This window comes from Ochotona princeps, chromosome 10 (genome assembly GCF_030435755.1).
Source record: "Ochotona princeps isolate mOchPri1 chromosome 10, mOchPri1.hap1, whole genome shotgun sequence".
NCBI lineage: Eukaryota > Metazoa > Chordata > Mammalia > Lagomorpha > Ochotonidae > Ochotona > Ochotona princeps.
This window is the reverse complement of record NC_080841.1, coordinates 26,964,225-26,983,164: the sequence shown is the minus strand read 5'-3', so window position 1 is coordinate 26,983,164 and position 18,940 is coordinate 26,964,225. Positions and strand designations below refer to the sequence as shown.

The following is an 18,940-nucleotide window of genomic DNA, read 5'->3' as shown; positions in this document are numbered from 1 at the left end:
TGTGGTTGAGAACTTGCATCTTGTAATATATTGGTTACTCAATACCATGACAATTAATTTCATAATGTTGTAAATTGTCGTTGATGTTAAGTTGGGGCTTTTTATTGATCAGGATGATATTCTGCCAGCTCTGCCTTCAGACCAGAGATGGTCTCCCCAAGAAACCATCTGGACAATTAGATGCTGGACTCTTTGCTTGGTATATGCTTGCAATGAAAGACTCTCAACTGAATATGATCTGTAATACTGCAACAAGGTGGAGGAATCCACCATGGGGGGGGGAGGCAGGGGGAGGGGTTGGGGGAATCCCAGAGCCTATGAAACTGTGTCACATAATACAATGTAATTAATTTAAAAAATAAAAAACCCCTCTATGTGTCAATTCAGTCTTTTCATCATTCCGTTACATTCACCTGTGTGCTGTTACATCCTTCAGACTCAGGAGTCAGACCTCCAGCGTGAATCAGCAATAATTCTTCTAAACTGCATTTTCAGTCACAGTACTCTGTAATTCTGTGATGCTGGCACTGGATGAGTACCTAACTGCCACCTTCAGGGAGAATCTGATGTGCCCCTGGCTTGCTTTCATGGACAGATTTCTCTATTTACTGTTCCTCATTCTGGGGGAGATGGAACGTCACTGGTCACCTCTTCTATGAAGCACCCTCCAACTCCAGGGCTGACTTCTCCCTTCATGGCTTACACTGTGCCTTTCATACACTTCTACAATAACAACTACTTGGCATTCAAATATTTTACTTAAAACATCTCTCACTGGATTGTCAATTCTCTGAGATACTTTTAGTATTACAGCATTTAAAATTTGCATTAGCAGTTTGGAAATAAAATTTAGGATGGGAAATGTTATTTTCAACCTAACCAAGCTGGATAGACACTTGGAAAGATCAAATAGCATATATTATTGAAAATAAGCATGCAAGTCTGAATTAACATAACAAAAATATCACTAAAATTACACAGAATGGGCTCACACATCACATGTAGACAGCAGTTTTGTTTAAAAAGCCATATAATCTGAGACAGGGTTCCATTAGTAAACTCCATTTGACATGAAATTGAAAATATGATCAAACAAAAAAACAATATGAATAATGATAAAATTTTTTTGCATCTATTAGAATAACTTTTCTAATTTTATATTTCTATTTTTCCCACTACAATCAATTTTCTTTAAAAGATTTACTTTCTTGTTCCAAGAACAAACTACTAAGAGAGAGATCACCTATCAACTGGTTCACTCCACAGATGGCCATGGGAGCCAGTGCTGAGATAGGCTGTAGCCAGGGAACAAGAGTTCCATCTGGGTTTCCCAGCTGGGTGGTAGGGGCCTAAACACCTGCGCCATCTTCTGCTGCCTTTTCCAGCAATCAACAGAGAGCTGAAATGGAAGTGGAGCAGCCCCTATAACTAAATTTCTGACTGGTATAATCTCTTTCTTTAAAAAGTTTTAGTTTTTATTTATTTGTACGGCAGAAATGCTGAGGCTGGAGGAGAGAAAAACAGAGATTCTTCCATCTGTTGGGTCACTTCCAAAATGATCCTGATGGCCAAGTCTGTAACAGGTGGGGGCTGGAGCCTGAAGCCTCATTTGAATCTTCCATATGGGGTTAGGGGCCCAAGTGTCTTCTGTGGCGTCCCAGGCAAATTAGCAGGGAGCTGGATTGTAAGTGGAGCAGCCAGAACTTGAATTGGCAGCCGTTGGGGACACCAACATCACAAGTGGAAGCCAACCTGCTCTGCCACAACACAGGCTGCAATAATATAATCTTACTCTTGACTCTGAGCTGTGAATATATTTGTCTGAGTGTGCATACATGTTTAATAAGAATTGTTTGACTCTCATATACATTTTTTATTTGATTTCCCATTGAATCCTTGCATTAAAATGTGGTTAATGCACTTAAATTTTAATCAGTCAAAATGTGGTAAAAACTAAAATTACAGATGAATCATATAATTAAATGATTTTAAAAAGTGGGAAAAGCACATTATAAAAAAATAGAATTAAAATGTCTGGATATTCACCTAAGTTCAAGAGAGGGAAATATTCACGACCTACTCAGGAGAGGTATATTATACCCAGGGGACAAAGGTGAGGAGGACTGAAGGAAACATTTATTGAGAGTCTAGAATGTATCAAATTGTTTAAAAGCACCATCTTGGAAGAGAGGACTGTATTAACATTCCCACTTTAGAGATGAGACATTTGCTGTATACAACAAACTGACATCTTGAGAGCTGATGATTGTTTACCGTCCTGTCTACTCTCCTGAGGAACAGTCATCTGTTTACTACTTGCTGAATTCTTTATTTAATGGACGATTAAGTTTGTGATGGTAAACTGAAAGCCCGTCAGCACAAAGACTTACAGAAAAATAAGAAATGAAGGAGCAGCAAAGGTGAAAGGATCATTGTTGTTCAAACTGTATACATGAAACCTGCTCTCTTTATGTGCATGAATCAATTTAGCGTGAGTAGTTTGTGTGCCAGCAGGGAAGTGTCTGGCTGCAGATTGGAAGCCACTTTGTTATCGCCACTGCTGTGTGCTCCTTGGTCTCGCAGTCTGTCAGGAGCCACAGGGTGCCTTCCAGGCATCCACCAAACTCGCGTCCACACGGACAGAAACAGCAGGCACTACTCTCCCTATTTCTACTTCACTGCGCCTGCACACTGCTTACACCGAGATTTCTAAAAACAATGGTAAAAACCCTATCAATTTGAACATTCCAAGTGCCACCATCCTTCTGCTAGGAAACTCTTCTAATAGTCCCAAATGCATGTGATCTATTCGTCCTTTGAATTCAAAGCATTCTTAATTGTTTAAATCTACAATTTACTGATCAAGTTATACCACTTATTACAGACTTTCTGGGCATTTGTTCTGTGCCAGGCATTGCAAAAACGCTCTAGGAAATAAAATAAACATAAACAACCACTTCTGTTGAAGATCCCTTACAAATGTGAGGGGATCCAATACAGCATGCTGGATCACAGTTACCGTTTTTGCTTCAACTTCCTGGGTCATTCCAGGTCATATGAAATTTAAAGACAGTTGGGCCCGGCGGCGTGGCCTAGTGGCTAAAGTCCTCGCCTTGAACGCACCGGGATCCCATATGGGCGCTGGTTCTAATCCCAGCAGCTCCACTTCCCATCCAGCTTCCTGCTTGTGGCCTGGGAAAGCAGTAGAGGACCGCCCAATGCATTGGGACACTGTGCCCGCGTGGGAGACCCGGAAGAGGTTCCTGGTTCCTGGCAATGAATTGGCGCGCATCAGCCCGTTGCAGCTCACTTGGGGAGTGAATCATTGGATGGAGGATCTTCCTCTCTGTCTCTCCTCCTCTCTGTATATCCAGCTTTCCAATAATAATAAATCTTAAAAAAAAAAAAGAAATTTAAAGACAGTTTATTGAATTATCCAAACCCTGTCTCTAGAGAATTTCAGTGTATACATCAATGTAATTTAGGACATGATAGAAATATCTGCTTTACAGTGTTATCAAGACATAACTCATCATAAACGAAATAGTAATATTTCTAAATAAAACTCCCCACTATATCTTTCACGCTTTCTATACCCTGTAGCAGTTTTGTACAAATGAGATAGAGGTTCTGTCATTAAAGGGGAACTGGAAAGCAGAGCTGACATACAACCATGGTCTACTACATTGGGAACAAGGCTAAAGACATATGTATTCATTGCAAAAATGAATAAATACTCATTTTGCAATGCTAACAGATGAGTGTAAATTTCATGAATTTTTCAGCATATTTTATTATGTATCCATCATGGCAATAATAGTAAAACTACAGAGTTAACATAATTACAATATTTTGTAACCTGACAGTGATAATACTGCAATAGAAAATTAAACTACTAAAAAAGTTTAACTACCATGAGGTTTTCACATTGTTGTTATACAAAAAGAAAATCAATTACATTTTTATGATGCTATGATTCTGTAGTTTTGAAGTCCTAAATCTGTTAACATTTATATATAAATCTATTAGTGGGCTGAATAATATACAAATGCTTCGAAGTAATATTATAACAGGTAGAATTAGACAAAAGTAAAAAACATAAACTACCTTCTCTAAAGGTCTTACCTATTAAAATCCTGTTTTTCTTAATGCCGCTCTTCACTTCCTCATCAATCAGATCAGTCAGTGCTTCACACATCACATCAATTGACTCAATGTGTTCTGGGCAGTCGTTAGATATCCTAAATCTGTCAAACCATACATTGGAGATGTTTCCATTCAAAGGAGTATATGGTCTGTTTGGGAAAGAGAGAGAGAGAGAGAGAAGAGTTTAAAATCTGCAAGATCAGTGGTTTGAAAGAATAATTTTCAATTTTGTAAGTTTTATAAATTGAAGAACTCATATTAAGCAGACCCCATGCACACTGAGTTAAGTTTCCTGTACTTACATTGACTCAATATTCACAAAGCCAGCTTAACATCTTTATATAAATCTCTCCATCTTTTAAAGAGATAGTTACAGTACTATGAGTAATTTTAATCCATCCATTATAAGTAGTACTCTGAACATTCTTAGCTACACACACACACACACACACACATGAATCAATGATTTTACCTGCCTTTAAAAGGTTTCTGGAGGAGGGCCCAGCACAATGACTCAGTTGACTAATCTTCTACCTCCAAGCACCAGCATTCTATAAAAATACTGGTTCATGTCCAGATGGCTCCACTTCCCATTCAGCTCTCTGCCTGTGGCCAGGGAGAGCAACAGAGAATGTACTAAAGCCTTGGGACCCTGCACCCATGTGGGAGACCTGGAAGAAGCTCCTGGCTACTGGCTTTGAAACAACTCAACTCCAGCCACTGCAAAGTGGATCAGTGGATGGATAATCTTTCTGTCTTTTCTTCTCTCCGTAAATCTGCCTTTCCAATAAAAATAAAATAAATCTTAAAAAAAAAAAAGTTCTGGAGGACACAATGTGGGCATGGTAGCATGGGAGGTGAAAGTCATCACTTGAGATGCTTGCAACCTTTTTCCTGCCAAGAGCTACTGGATAGCTGTTAACACCATTCATGAGCCATACACAATTATCAAATCAAAAAGTAGCCTGTTACAGATTTATAGGATTTCAAGTTTCACCTGTGGTCTACTAGGGAAGGCCCAATCAAATGCTGTTTTTAGGAAGTATTACAACCCATGGGATTATTAATATGACTGGAATGGAGTCTAACTCCATTTCCGATCCAGCTTCCTCCAAAGGTGCTTGGAAGGCAGTGGAAGGTTGCCACCTGTTTAGAGGAACTGGCTGGAGTTGTCTCCTGATTGCAGCCTGGCCAAGATGTGGCTCTTATGGGCACTTGGGGAGTGAATCAGCAGATGAAGATTTCCTTGTGTGTTTCTCCCTCATTCTTTGACTCTTGAATGAAATGAACGTAAAGAAACAAAAATTTGAAAGTCTGTAACTGTGAAATGCTCTTGGAAAACATGCATTGTTAAAAACCTACACATGGATCACACATTTTCTTTTGCACCGAAGTAAATGTATCATTTAATTCCATTTTCCAGAAGTTTCTTGACATCTATTCATATTAGGTAATTATGTAAAATAAAGGCTTTCTAAAGGAAAGGGAAAAGAAATTTGGACAAAAGATACAGATTATCACATGGTAATCCCTTTTTTCTCTTCACAGAGTGCTAAAAAAAAATTGTTTTACCTAAGAAAACAGTCAAAAGGCTCAGTTTGATTTCAAAGAGATACAAACCAGTAACAAGAAATAAACTTTTCACTTTGATGATTGCAGTTGCACAATTCTTCCTATACCAGCACTTCCAGTATTTTGCCAACTCAGGTAGTCTTGTATAGCATCTCTCTCCAAAATCAGTCAAGAAAAAGCATGCAAAGTGCAGCTAGATTCAACAGAAAATGTTCATGCCTGACTGATTTCTTGTAATTTCTCTACTGGGAAATTCTGTAGAACTTCCACAAATCCTAGGAGGTAGCAATGCTCCATTCCCTCAGCCCTTGAGAAGTATGTGATCTTCAGCACCAACAGGTAGTGCTGACAGGACCAGAACCACAGCACTTCTCCGTATTGATCATGCCACTCCAAAACAATTGCTCCAACATTAGGAGCCTGCGCGTCAGAAGGAATTGTTTCTGGTAAGCTTCCCAGTGAAGCTGAAAGAAACTTGGAACCAAGCAAGGTGCTGTGACTCAACTGAAGGAAAATTCATGTACAGGGGATCTTCTGTTTATATGCTCACATAGAACCATTAGATAAACATTACTTTGCACACAGCTTCTAAAATTTGGATGTACATGATGACAATCTGAGTAATACTATAACAACATTTTCCATACTTTATGTAGATACATATTACAAGTATGGGATGTATATAGATAACCATATATATTGTTTTATTTATCTGAAAGGCACAGAGATAGGAAGAGAAAGAGGGAGAGAGACTGATTCAGTCTTGTATTCACTGGCTTACTCCCTGAATGACCACAAAACCTGGGGCTGATATTTGTGCTTTTGATGTTAATCATATAAATACTACTTTTTGCTCATTTCTCTGTTCCTCTTCCCCTCTCTCCTTCAAATCACTGCTCCACCCTATCAAATCTGGAAAATACAGCTTCCATAACCGTCATTCATTTGGTACTCCAGTTTTGGTCACTAATAACAATGCTACATTAAAGACATATGCAGACATGTTTTCACATATTGGGGTTATACTGCATGCATCTTTTTTTCTTTTTAAACTTAGCAGGCACCGAGAGGCAAACGGTGTGAGCCTGCATTTGTTAGTTCATGCACTAATGCCCACAAACAACCGAAGCCTGGAATCAGAGTCTCAAGCTCAGTCAGCTACATGGGTTACAGGGACCCAACCGTTTGTGCCACACCCTTCTACCTCCTAGGGCATGCCCAGCAGGAGGTGCAATGTAAGAAAGGAGTCAGAATTTGAACCCAGGCAGTTCATCATGAGATGTGGGTGGCCCAGCCAGCAGCCTAACAGGTAGTCCAAATGTCCTCTGCTGTCCTGCAGCTTCTATTCCTATGGAACACTCCAAAAATAGGACCACTGGAGTGAAAGCTGTAACATATCTCAATAGGTGCTCCAAAGTAGCTTCCATAAAGGTTATCAAAATTCACCCTTTTACAATAAAGAACATACTTTGGCCCACCACATTGAGAGTAATCAGTTCTAACACACTTTAAAATGGAGCCAGTGGTGTGGTCCAGTGAGTTAAACCACCTCCTGTGACACCGGCTTCCCATATGGGCATTGGTCCATGTCCCAGCTGCTCCATTTCTCATCCTGATCTCTGCTAACATGCCTGGGAAGGCCGTGTAGGATGGCCCAAGGATTTGGTCCTTGCACCCACAGGGAGATTCAGATGAAGCTCTTGGCTTTGTGGCTATCTGGGGATAAACTACCAAATGGAAGATGCTCTCTGTGTTGGTGTGTGTGTGTGTGTGTGTGTGTGTGTGTGTTTCTCCCTCTCTCGGTGCAACTGCCTTTTGAATAAATCCTTTAAAAAGTTACCACTTAAAGGAATTGAAGTTTAAAAATGAATTTGATTGACGTAGTACACATAGTGAAGTGCACACTTTCAGTATGTAGCTCATGTAGTTTTTAGGGTGCAGTAGCTATCTACAGCATCAGCATAACTGCCTTCCTCAGGAAACTCCATCGTACCTCTCTCATAGTTGTCCAGCTACTTATAGGCATCTATTTTTCTTTACTTGCCCAATAAATTAATCAAAATATTCAGTAAATTTCAAAATACTTTCAACTCCTAAAATTTCAGGGTGTGAACCAATGCCCTCTGCGTAAGCACCAGCATTGTACAAGACCCACTGTACAGTTCAAATTATAATGTTAACCTTTTGAATTATTTCTATTTCCCTTTCCATTTTTCTCTGCTACTTCTCTAAGTGTTTATTTGTCTGTCTAAGCACTTAAATAAGGATGATATCATAGACTAACATGTGAATCATTCTGGGAACTCAGCCATTAATGGAAAAAGTGATATTCACATAACATTTATTTTTCTTTTTTGACAATACTTTAGCTAATTAGAGATAGATGCTCCCAGAGGCGGGACCCCAGTGCCACTATTTTATCAATACAGAAGCTTTATAATGACTCAGTTCTTTAAGCAAATTAAAATTTTACTTTCAAGAAGAATAAATGGGACAATTTTATGAAACAGAATAATTTTCAAGTTTCTTTTTCTTTGCTAAGAAAACAGAATCAAGAAAGCATAAGTCTCCTGAAATGTTAGAATAACCTTTAAAGAAAGCATAGAAGATTGTTTTTAAGACAGCTAAAAACAAAAAACAAAAAACACCCTGGCACGCACGTTTTACTCATTCACTTCCTTGTGCAAATAAATCACTTTACTAGCCGGTATAAAACTGCTCAGACATTACCACAATAAATAAATACATTCAGCAAAGAACATCTGTGTGACTCCCAAATCAATCAATCAATCACTATACATTGGTAAGATATTAATTTAGAATTAAAAGAATCCCAGGTTATTTAAACAATGGTATCAGACTGACATCAAGTTGTATTTAATCCATGCTCCCAGTCATCAAAACAGAGGTATGTTATAACCTTAAGGATGATCTGCTCCTCGTTTTCATTTCACCCCACTTCCCGAACATTCTCTTGCGTTACAGTCACAGTTCCTATTTCTTCTCTTCAAAAACTCAAGTCCGTAAGCAAGCTGGGGGTATGGCACCTGATACTCCCTCCACCTGGCCTACTCTGTGCCATCTTTCCGCCTGCTGGGCTCAGCCACCTTCTCAGATGAACCTCTGACTCTCCCATACTGGGTTTATTTCCCTCCACCCTGTAACACACATACTTCCTCTTTATCCATTACCCAAAATAACTAATTTAATACTATTTGTTACTATTTGAAATTATGATTATTATTATTTTTATTTTGAACTTCCATGTGAGCACTGTGAGAGCAGGGGCTGTGTTTTTCTAGAATGAAAGCATTGAGAACAAGAATGAAACTTGATTTATCATAGATGACAAATAAGGATTTTCTGAATGTTACTTATAATTTGTATCAAGTAGAAATGGCAGAATTCTACAGTTATTTTTATGTTTTGAATATTTTTGGCTTTTTAATACTGTATTACATTTTTTAAATTTAGTATCAAGTAATATAACCATTTGAGTAAAGAGAAAAGGGGGAGAAAGAAGAGACAAAGACAGGCAGCTTCTGTCCGCTGGCTCACTCTCCAAGTGCCCACAGCAGCAGAGATGGGTCAGGCTAAAGGCACAAGCCAAGTCTGCCCTGTGGGGGCCAGGACCCCAAGTACTGAGGTTCCTCATTAGCCGGACACGGGAGTCAGGAATCAGAGCCGGGAACATGACCCAGGGGCTCTGATGAAGGACACAGCTGTGTTAGCTGGTAAATTAACTGTCTACCTCCATAACTCTTGTAAAGTTTAAAAAATATAGCCAATTTTTCTTTTGTTGCTTTTTAAACATAGCATTTAGTCAAAGCTCTTTAAAATGCTTCCAATTAAAAAGCTTCATTCTACTCAGGAGGTGAACTGATATATAATACTGCCACTGAATACCTGAATATAGAAACTCCCTCTTGGGGCACAAAATTACTGCCCAAAGTGGTAGACTCTCAACACATATGGATATCCTGTATTTAAATCGTGTTTAGTGGGCCCGGCGGCATGGCCTAGCAGCTAAAGTCCTCACCTTGAACACCCCGGGATCCCATATGGGCGCCGGATCTAGTCCCTGCAGCTCCACTTCCCATCCAGCTCCCTGCTTGTGGCCTGGGAAAGCAGTCGAGGACGGCCCAAAGCCTTGGGACCCTGCACCTGTGTGGGAGACCTGGAAGAGGTTTCAGGTTACTGGCTTCAGATCGGCACAGCACCGGCCTTGGCGGTCACTTGGGGAGTGAATCATCGGATGGAAGATCTTCCTCTCTGTCTCTCCTCCTCTCCGTATATCCGGCTTTCCAATAAAAATGAATAAATCTTTTAAAAAAAAATCGTGTTTAGTGCACAGAAATTTCTTTTTTTATGTCTTCTTTTAACATTTTTATCATAGAGATATTTCACATCTTTTGTTAAATTTATTCCAAGGTACTTTTTTTTTTATAGATTTATTTATTTTTATTGGAAGGCAGGTTTTACAGATTGAACAAGAAACAGACAGAAAGATCTTTCATCTGCTGTTTTCAGTTCGCAAGTAGTTGCAATGGCCAGAGCTGAGCCCATCCAAAGTCAGGAGACTACTGCTTCCTTTCTTCTGCACAGGTGCAGGGTCCTAAAGCTTTGGGCCATTCTCTACTACTTTCCCAAGCCACAGACAGAGCTGGAAGGGAAGCTGGGACATGAACTGGTGCCCATACAGGGTCACGGCATAAGCAAGGCAAGGACTTTAGCTACTAGGCTACTGTGCTGGGCCCATACTCCGAGATACTTAATGTTTAGTAGTTATTGGGAATAGACCATATCTTTGCGTACATAAAGGCTACTGACCTGCCACTAACACCTTGCAGCAGGACGAGTCTGGGAGGGGTCCAGGCCTTGGGGATGGGGGCGGCTTGCAGCTCCCTACAGTGTGGAGGTTATGGGGGGGTACCCCGGCCAGGCCGGATCCAATGTGGGGACTCAGGCCAAAGCCACTGCTGAAAGGCACTGACTGAGTCCTTAGCTTTGGCGGCCAGTACACCAAACGGTGCCAGGCTCTGTTTACTGGCCGCCCAGCGGCGAGCTCTGGGGTTTTTAGAATGTGAAATTGCTGCTTAGGGACACCCATGAATAAGGCCAGTTTTAGTGCATGTGAGAGATGAATTCTGGGTGATTCCAAGTAACAGGGTCATGAAACTTTCAGGCAAGCGTGGGTACTGAGACCTGATGGTTTGGAGGGGAGTGTCCATAAGATCTATTTGGGCCAGACTAATTCACCAGCCAAATTAGGAATCCTGAGATGGGCTGTTAGCATCACTGACTGCCACACACCAGTCCACATCAAAGCTATGGATGGGGGCCTGTCTGGCAGGGGTAAGTACCATTACTTGACTGGGTGGTGGAACAGTGGACTGGTCACATTCGGCAGGGTCAAGACACTAACCAGCAAGCGAGAGAACTTGGTCCAGGGGTAAACTCTGTAGGGGAAGTGTGGACCCAACCCTGTGGAAGTACAAGTCCCGCAGGTTAGCTTGCAAGCTGGGGTGGTGATGGGCTAAGCTAGGAGTGACCATGGCATCTGCCATCACTAATGGGTAAAGGAACCAACGGCAATCTGGGCAGGTCAAGGCAGCACCACCTGAAAGTGCATCCCAAAATAGGAAATGGGGAGGGCCAAGCTGCAACTGGAAGGGGGCGGACTGGGCAGGGCCAAGCAAACCTCAACTCACAAAAAAGAAAAGAAATCAGGATGGAGCACATGTCATTCTGACCTAGGCTCTTACTCCAACTGGTCTTCATGAGGCAAGGATACTATGGCACAGCATTGAAGGCAAAGGCTGAGACAGGTGAGGGGCTAAGGCAACTGGGTCAGAGCACCCACTGGCATGCGCGCAATGTAGGGCTGGGAACAGACTCGGTTGGGGACCTGTGAGAGAACACCCTTGCTCAGTTGGGATTCCCACGGGAGGGTGCGGGGGCTGGGGTGGGGGCTGCATTCTGGTCTGGATATGGCTGCAATCTCCCTAGCCACAATTGTGGACTAGGGCTGGGCGCACCAAGCTGGACTAGACACCAGAACTATCTGGTGCTCTGGAGAACCTGGGTAGATGTAGAACGGACTACGCTGGGTCTCTGCCCCTACTGAGTCATGTGTGAGCAGTGTCTGGGTATGGACAAGCCTTGGCTGGGGTGAAACAGCCAACACCAAGAACTGAAACGGATTGAAGGCCAGCAATGAGGGCTGGCCCATGGAACCACCAGTACACGTAAGACCTGGCATAGGGAAAGATTCTGAAGGAGGAGCTTGGGAAACTCCTCTGTTGGAACACAGTCCCTACAGGTGAGCACAAGAACCACGATATGGAGCAACCCAGACCAGGCCGGAGGAAGATACCCACCATCATACATATGGCGTAGGTGGGGGTCAGACCAGGCTGAACCAGTTCACATCAACAGCTGGTGAATCGAAGCGCCAGCATAGAGTGTGGGTCAGGCCAGTTTCGGTCGCAACACATACCAGTGCACATTAAGGAATGCCAAGGTGAGGTGAGCCGTACCAGAGTGGCTGCAGCGCCCAAACAGCACACGTGAGAATTGGAGGGGAGGAGGCAAAGCCGGCAGGGGAATGTGGGCTCCCCTGCTGCACAACCACTCCCACTGGAGAGCATGAGTTAGGATGGGACAGCTCAGACCAGGCAGGGCTACAACACCTGTGGGTCTCATATGTGCTAGATTGAGGAAGGCCCAGATTGGGCTGACTGTTCCAACTAGCGCAAGCAAAATTTAGAGTGGGTGAGGGTTGGTTGGGCTTTGACACATCATCAGATGGCAGAGGCTGGCACTGGGGGCCAATTCTGTTAAGTTAAATGCCAGAACCACCTGGAGAGTACATAATCTGGAAGGTGGAGTGGCCTAGTAGGGAGATAATGGGCACCTCCCTTGTGGGTTACCACTCCCACTGGAAAGCACAGGACAGGGGCAGGGGTGGCTAGACAGAAAGGCACCTGCCAGTATGTGTGTGGGCTGGATAGTAGGCTGGTTGGTTCGAACTAGACTTCAGTGCCCATTGACAAGTACAAGAGCTAAATGGGAGGTGGGACAGACTGAACAAGCCTGCGGTTCATACTCGCATGCATAGGAACTAGGGTAGGGGGCAGGCATGGTGGGGGTTATGGGGAGTCGCCCCAACTAGGCTGCAGCTCCCACTGTTTTGCGTGAGGACTGAGTATGAAGTGGGTAGGATTGAGCAGGATTGCAACCCCATTGGTTCAAGTGGATGACAGGGCTGGAAACAGAACTGACCCAGCAATTGCAACAACCAGCACGTGCATAAGCTGATTGGGGCGATGGCCTGTGCCAGACCCTGTACTGGCAAACTCACACAAGAATCAGGTCTGGGATCATCTCAGATGAAGTTTCCTTGGAGATCCCTCCAACTGAACTGCTGATCTCAGAACCCCAACCATGAAGAGACCATGTCAGCCAGTGGATTCTGAATAGGTTTCATTGCGATTGGAATGGCGAGACTGGCAGCAATTCAGCCCTGTTGAACTATCAAAACTGCTTGAGCAGGCCCCTCGGAGCATGCCTAACATCGGGGACCTGGGATGGGTGGGAGGCTGGGTGGGGCTTTTCCTTGTTTCTCCCCTAACCCCAGATACAGGGAAAAAATGATATTAGTGTGAAAAAAAAAAGGCTACTGAATTGTGCATGTGCAAAAGAAGAACCAGAAGGTAATATGATGAGGTGTGACTGATTTAATACCCAGATTGCAATGCATACATACTAGCTTTCAAAAATGAAAAAAAAATCATTTCAGTAATTTCAAATTGATTACATTAAACCAACAATATTTTGGAAATACTGAGTTAAATAAAAGATACTATTAACATTAAATTTATCTGTTTCTTTTCCCAAGAAAATTTAAATTTATGTATAAAATTTTTATTATACTTCAGTTATTAAGTGTGGTGTAAAACTGATGATCTGTCCAAACAGCTAATTATGAAACATGGAATAAAAAGTCGTCATGAATACACTGCGTCATTTCAATAATAGTCTACTTAACTAAATCAAAAAAGCACCCACAAATTTAGCTTGCGTCACATGGAGTATTTGGACTCTGAAATATTTCTAGTCCAAGGTTTAAGAAATATTGGTTTGAGAATGAAATATTAAATAATAATGGAAAGTATTAATTAATCATTAGAATCAAGTTTCCAATGGCTTTCCTTATATTTCATGAAACAGTTCAATTTATATTTAGGCTGAAGTGCATTTTTCTTTCTTATATCCAGAAATACCATTTCTTTTGCCTTCACAAATTCACCCATTCTAAAAACCAACAGCAAATATTTTTTACTTTTTCAAAGATATACAACTTATATGTGACAAAAGAGCCTCTTGGTCAGTAGGTCTTCTATCTGGATTATCAAATTTTATCTAAAATATTATTTAAAATATATACATATATTTTAGCATGTTAACTTTTTTGATCCTTGACTCTTACTACTTCAGTTCTATCAACTGACATAAAGACTTGTTAGTAAATACTGGTTCTATTTTTACTCAATACTAAATTAACCAAAAAATAAAATATTTGCTTATGCATACAATGGACTCAGTAAGAATAAATTGGATTGGGTTGCATACCATAGCACAACAATTTCATATAAAAATATTCGTAAACTCATATAAAAAATTCAGATGCTAATTTAATATTTACAAAGTGCAATTTGACTACAAAACTGTGATAATCTTATGGGAATTATATCCAACACACAGGTCATATGACCTAAATATTTGCCAAGAAGTCAATTCCATATTCTTCTTTTGACTTCCCAACTGAAAATACATAACATTATTTCTAAATAATTCTGAATGTGTGAAACAAGATCATAAAATCCTTTTCTGAGCTAATAAACTCTGCCATGGCTGAATTATTAGAAAGGTTAGATCCAAGTTTAAGTTTCCTTGTTGGGTGAATTAGGGAGTGAAAGGAGTCTGAAAGATGAGCAATCTGAAATGCCAGAGGACATATTGTCTCATAGGTTAAACACTGCTCACAGCTTCATTTCACAGCTAAAGGAAGTGCTTTCAAGAGAAGGAAATTACTCACCTGGCAAAGCTCCGCCCACAAGTACAAATGCAAAACATGTTCCCGAAAAAAATGTACACTAATTTAAGGAGTACGCTAAGAAAACATTCCGTTGGTACATACTGAGCAATGAGATAAATTACTACATACCTGCCAGGAGCTGTTGGATAAATAATTTTTATGTGTTGGAAAGTTAGATCTTGATTTAAAACTTGCTTGATCCATGTTCTCATTCCTAGTCCAGAGTCACCTGATGAATGACAAAGTCAGAAACAAAATACTCAATTTAATAATACACTGCAATAAACGCAGTCTGGAACTTCATCTCACACAGAGGCTGTGTGAAAAGATAAGAAAAGACTGATACAGACAAGCAACTGAATAGAAACTGACTTATGAAGTAACTGCTGAAACATGAGCAGCTTGCGAAAGCTTTATTTTACTCCCTGCTTCACCACTGATAACTTTACAGTTCCTGACTAAGCTTTAGGTTTACTCATTTACTTAATCGGGGTAGCAGGAACAAAAAATGGAAATTGATTTTTCTAAAAACAAACTTCCATATTTCTGATTTTTAACACTATTTTTTGTTTTAAAGATTTTATTATTATCCAAAGCCGGATATACAGAGAGGAGGAGAGACAGAGAGGAAGATCTTCCATCCGATGTTTCACTCCCCAAGTGAGCCGCAACGGGCCGGTGCGCGCCAATCTGAAGCTGGGAACCTGGAACCTCTTCCGGGTCTCCCACGCGGGTGCAGGGCCCCAAAGCATTGGGACGTCCTCAACTGCTTTCCCAGGCCACAAGCAGGGAGCTGGATGGGAAGTGGAGCTGCCGGGATTAGAACCGGCGCCCATATGGGATCCCGGTGCATTCAAGGCGAGGACTTTAGCCACTAGGCCATGCCGCTGGGCCCTTTTAACACTATTTCTTCTTAGTTTACTCTAAAAAGAAGTTTGAAAAGTCATCATTAAATTTTTATAGTTGGTGCATCTTAATATATTTTCTTGGTTTTAAACAAGAACAACTCTTCCAAACTGCTCTTTCTGTTTTTTAACTTGAACAAATTAGGATTTAATTTTAATGGGATGATCTAAACAATCATTCTATATTCCATGGCTTAAAATAACCAAAATTCATGCATGGATTATTGTATGTATGTGTGTATATATGTATACACACACACATTTCCACCCAAAAAAGGTTGGAAGGAAACTTAGGCCTGCCCTATGTAGATGAGATTTTAGAATTCACACCTTAATTTTTTAATCAATCCATTAGAAATCAATTCCATCAGGCACTGTGTCTCTCTACTAGAAAAGCTGAGTGTGGGTGGGGTGGCAGTGGTGGCGAGGGCTAGAGTCCTTCCTTCCACCTATTTTGAGAAATGACCATCAGTCAAATAACCTCCAAAAGAGACACAGAAGGTACCTCTGCCAACACGGAACACTGGGTGCAGACAGGGTTTACCATATTCAAAACTGAGCCAGGCGAGTCGGGGTAACTTCACTGGAGTACCTGCTCCCCATGGCAAGCTTCACTTTTTTTTAATCACTGAGGTCTTTGTTTTTCTACTGCCAGGAACAGCACTGACACAAACAAAGATCTCGCATATGGTTGTTGTGCGATTTTAACGAAAGCCTGCAGCAAGGAGAGAAGGGGCGTGCAAAAGGAAACAACATCTCAGAGGAACAAGCGAGCGTGAGCTCCTGGACAGACACAAGCGGGCCATCTAAGAACTGGCAAAGACAAATGGTAGGAAGCTTGACTGCAAGATGAGGATGGAAAAATCTGAAGAGGCTGAACAATCCTAAGGACATGGAAAAGTCGTAAGTATTTTGGACAGAATGATGGCATAATTTTAAAGGACTGACCTGGAAGTGGTAATTTGGGGTCCAAACAGATGTGGGGATAGCAAGAAGCTCTTCAAGTGACTGACCCTTAGACTAAGGCGATATCAGCAGAGACAGGAATTGATACTAGAGATATTTAAGAGGTAAAATTTACAGGAACAGGCAATAGAGGAGGGAACACGTGGGTGAACAGCAGTGCTATACACCAAGGCACGAAACACATTAAGTAAAGGTTTATACCATGTAATATATATAAGTTTATATACCAGGACTTGGTTGAGCAAACTAAGGACAGCCAGTGGGAAGAAAAATATTCAGCCAATGTCTTTAAGAATATAGACTGATTTTTTCACATTTAAAGACTAAAAAAAAGAGCAGGCAAGAAAGAAAAGAAAAATATGTGAGAGAGAGCTTATATAGCCTCCAAAGCCCGAAATGTTTGATCCTCTAAAGGAAATCACGCTGACCCCTAGCTTATACCAACTGGATGCCAATACCCTATTGGCCAGTGCCCACTCTTCTCATTTGAGGCACGCTAGCCTTCCTATTTTTGCCTGCACATGTCAGAGAACTCATCTTAGGGACTTTGTCTTAGTTTTTCTTTTCTTTTTTTTTTTTTTTTAAGATTTATTCATCTTTTTTTTTAATTACAGCCAGATATACAGAGAGGAGGAGAGACAGAGAGGAAGATCTTCCATCCAATGATTCACTCCCCAAGTGAGCCGCAACGGGCCGATGCGCGCCGATCCGAAGCCAGGAACCTGGAACCTCTTGCGGGTCTCCCACGCGGGTGCAGTGTCCCAAAGCTTTGGGCCGTCCTCTACTGTTTTCCCAGGCCACAAGCAGGGAGCTGGATGGGAAGTGGAGCTGCCGGGATTAGAACCGGTGCCCATATGGGATCCCGTGACGCGTTCAAGGCGAGGACTTTTAGCCGCTAGGCCACGCCGCTGGGCCCGTCTTAGTTTTTCTCTCATCTAGAAAAGCCTCAGCATTCATACCCTCAAGGTTAGCTGCTTCAGTGTTACCGTCACAGGGAGGCCCCTTATTTAAAAACATAACACTCTCATAATTTCTGTCTGCTCCTCCACCAACATCCTCTTCTTCTTTTTCCCACTGAACTCACTATTTTCTACTATTATTACTTATTTCCTCTATTGGATTCTAAACTTCATGAGAACAGATTTGTGTTTGTTCCTTACTCGATAGTCTACAACAGTGCCATGGACACAGTGGCCATACGACGCATTGTTTGAATGAATGGATTAAATAGTGAGTGCATCCAGCAGGTGGATACATAGGCCTAACGCACAAAGGAGGCCTCAAATGAAGACGTGTATTTGTGTCACCAGTAAATAGGCAAAAAGAGATTCTACAGGTCTAAATGGAATATGGCCTGGGGAGAAAAATAGAGTAGGAAGAGAAGATCTAAAGCTACATTTTTGACGAAGCTACATATCTGACAAACCAAATAGAGAGGATGAGTCAGCAAAAGAAATCAGAAGGAACAAACAAGAAGAAAAAGGACAATTCAAAGAAGACTAAAAAACATCTGATACATTGAGCAAGAGAAGTTACTGTGACTTTAGCAGGCAACTAACTCATGGAGATACACTTTATAGGGAAAAAACAAACATAAATGAGACACTGGGTTTTGGCCTCTGAATCTTACAATTCAGAATGGAACACAGATGTTGAGTTAGGTAATAAGATGTCTCTGAAATAAGACACATCGTGTCATATGGCAGCAAACAACAGCATGAATTTATCTAAGGGACTGAACGAAGTTAACTGAACTATCATCTATTTTTACCTTCCTAAAAGAAGTTGTTTTTTTGGTATTTCAGTAGTATGAAAGGCTCAGATCAACTGGGCTTTCTATAACTTACACTGTTGGACAGTATCGTATGTTTCTTACATCCTAGAAGAGAATCTCAAACTTTCAAGATTCCTTTAAAAATAAAATCTGTTTTGGAGGGTTGGCACAGTTGAGCAGTCGGCTAATCTCACTGATGCCCTGTGGCAACAGCATCCCATTTGGACAGCAATTCTTGTCCCAGCTGCTCGACTTCCTATCCAACTCTCTGCATATGGCCTAGGAAAGCAGGGGAAGGCTGTCCAAGTCCTGGGATCCTGCACCCATGTGGGAGTCCCAGAAGAAGCTCCTGGTGCTTGCTTTGGATCAGCTCAGCTCTGGGCATCCTGGAAGCGAACTAGCAAATGGAAGACACGATCTCTCTGTAAAATCTGCCTTTCAGATAAAAATAAATCAATCTTCAAAAATAAATGTTTC

The 18,940-nt window shown here is 41.4% G+C and overlaps 1 protein-coding gene across 2 annotated transcripts in view; it reads right to left on the bottom strand.

The window, feature by feature from the left end:
* The window catches only part of LYPLAL1 (lysophospholipase like 1), a 32,502-nt gene that overhangs the window by 11,410 nt on the left and 2,152 nt on the right, over positions 1 to 18,940 (bottom strand). For both annotated transcript variants that reach the window (XM_058669191.1, XM_004578632.4), the window contains exons 2-3: positions 14,948 to 15,047; positions 4,126 to 4,295 (exon numbers count right to left, since the gene is read on the bottom strand). In XM_058669191.1, the coding sequence (XP_058525174.1) occupies positions 4,126 to 4,295; positions 14,948 to 15,047 (270 nt within the window). The remainder of the gene's footprint in view (positions 1 to 4,125; positions 4,296 to 14,947; positions 15,048 to 18,940) is intronic.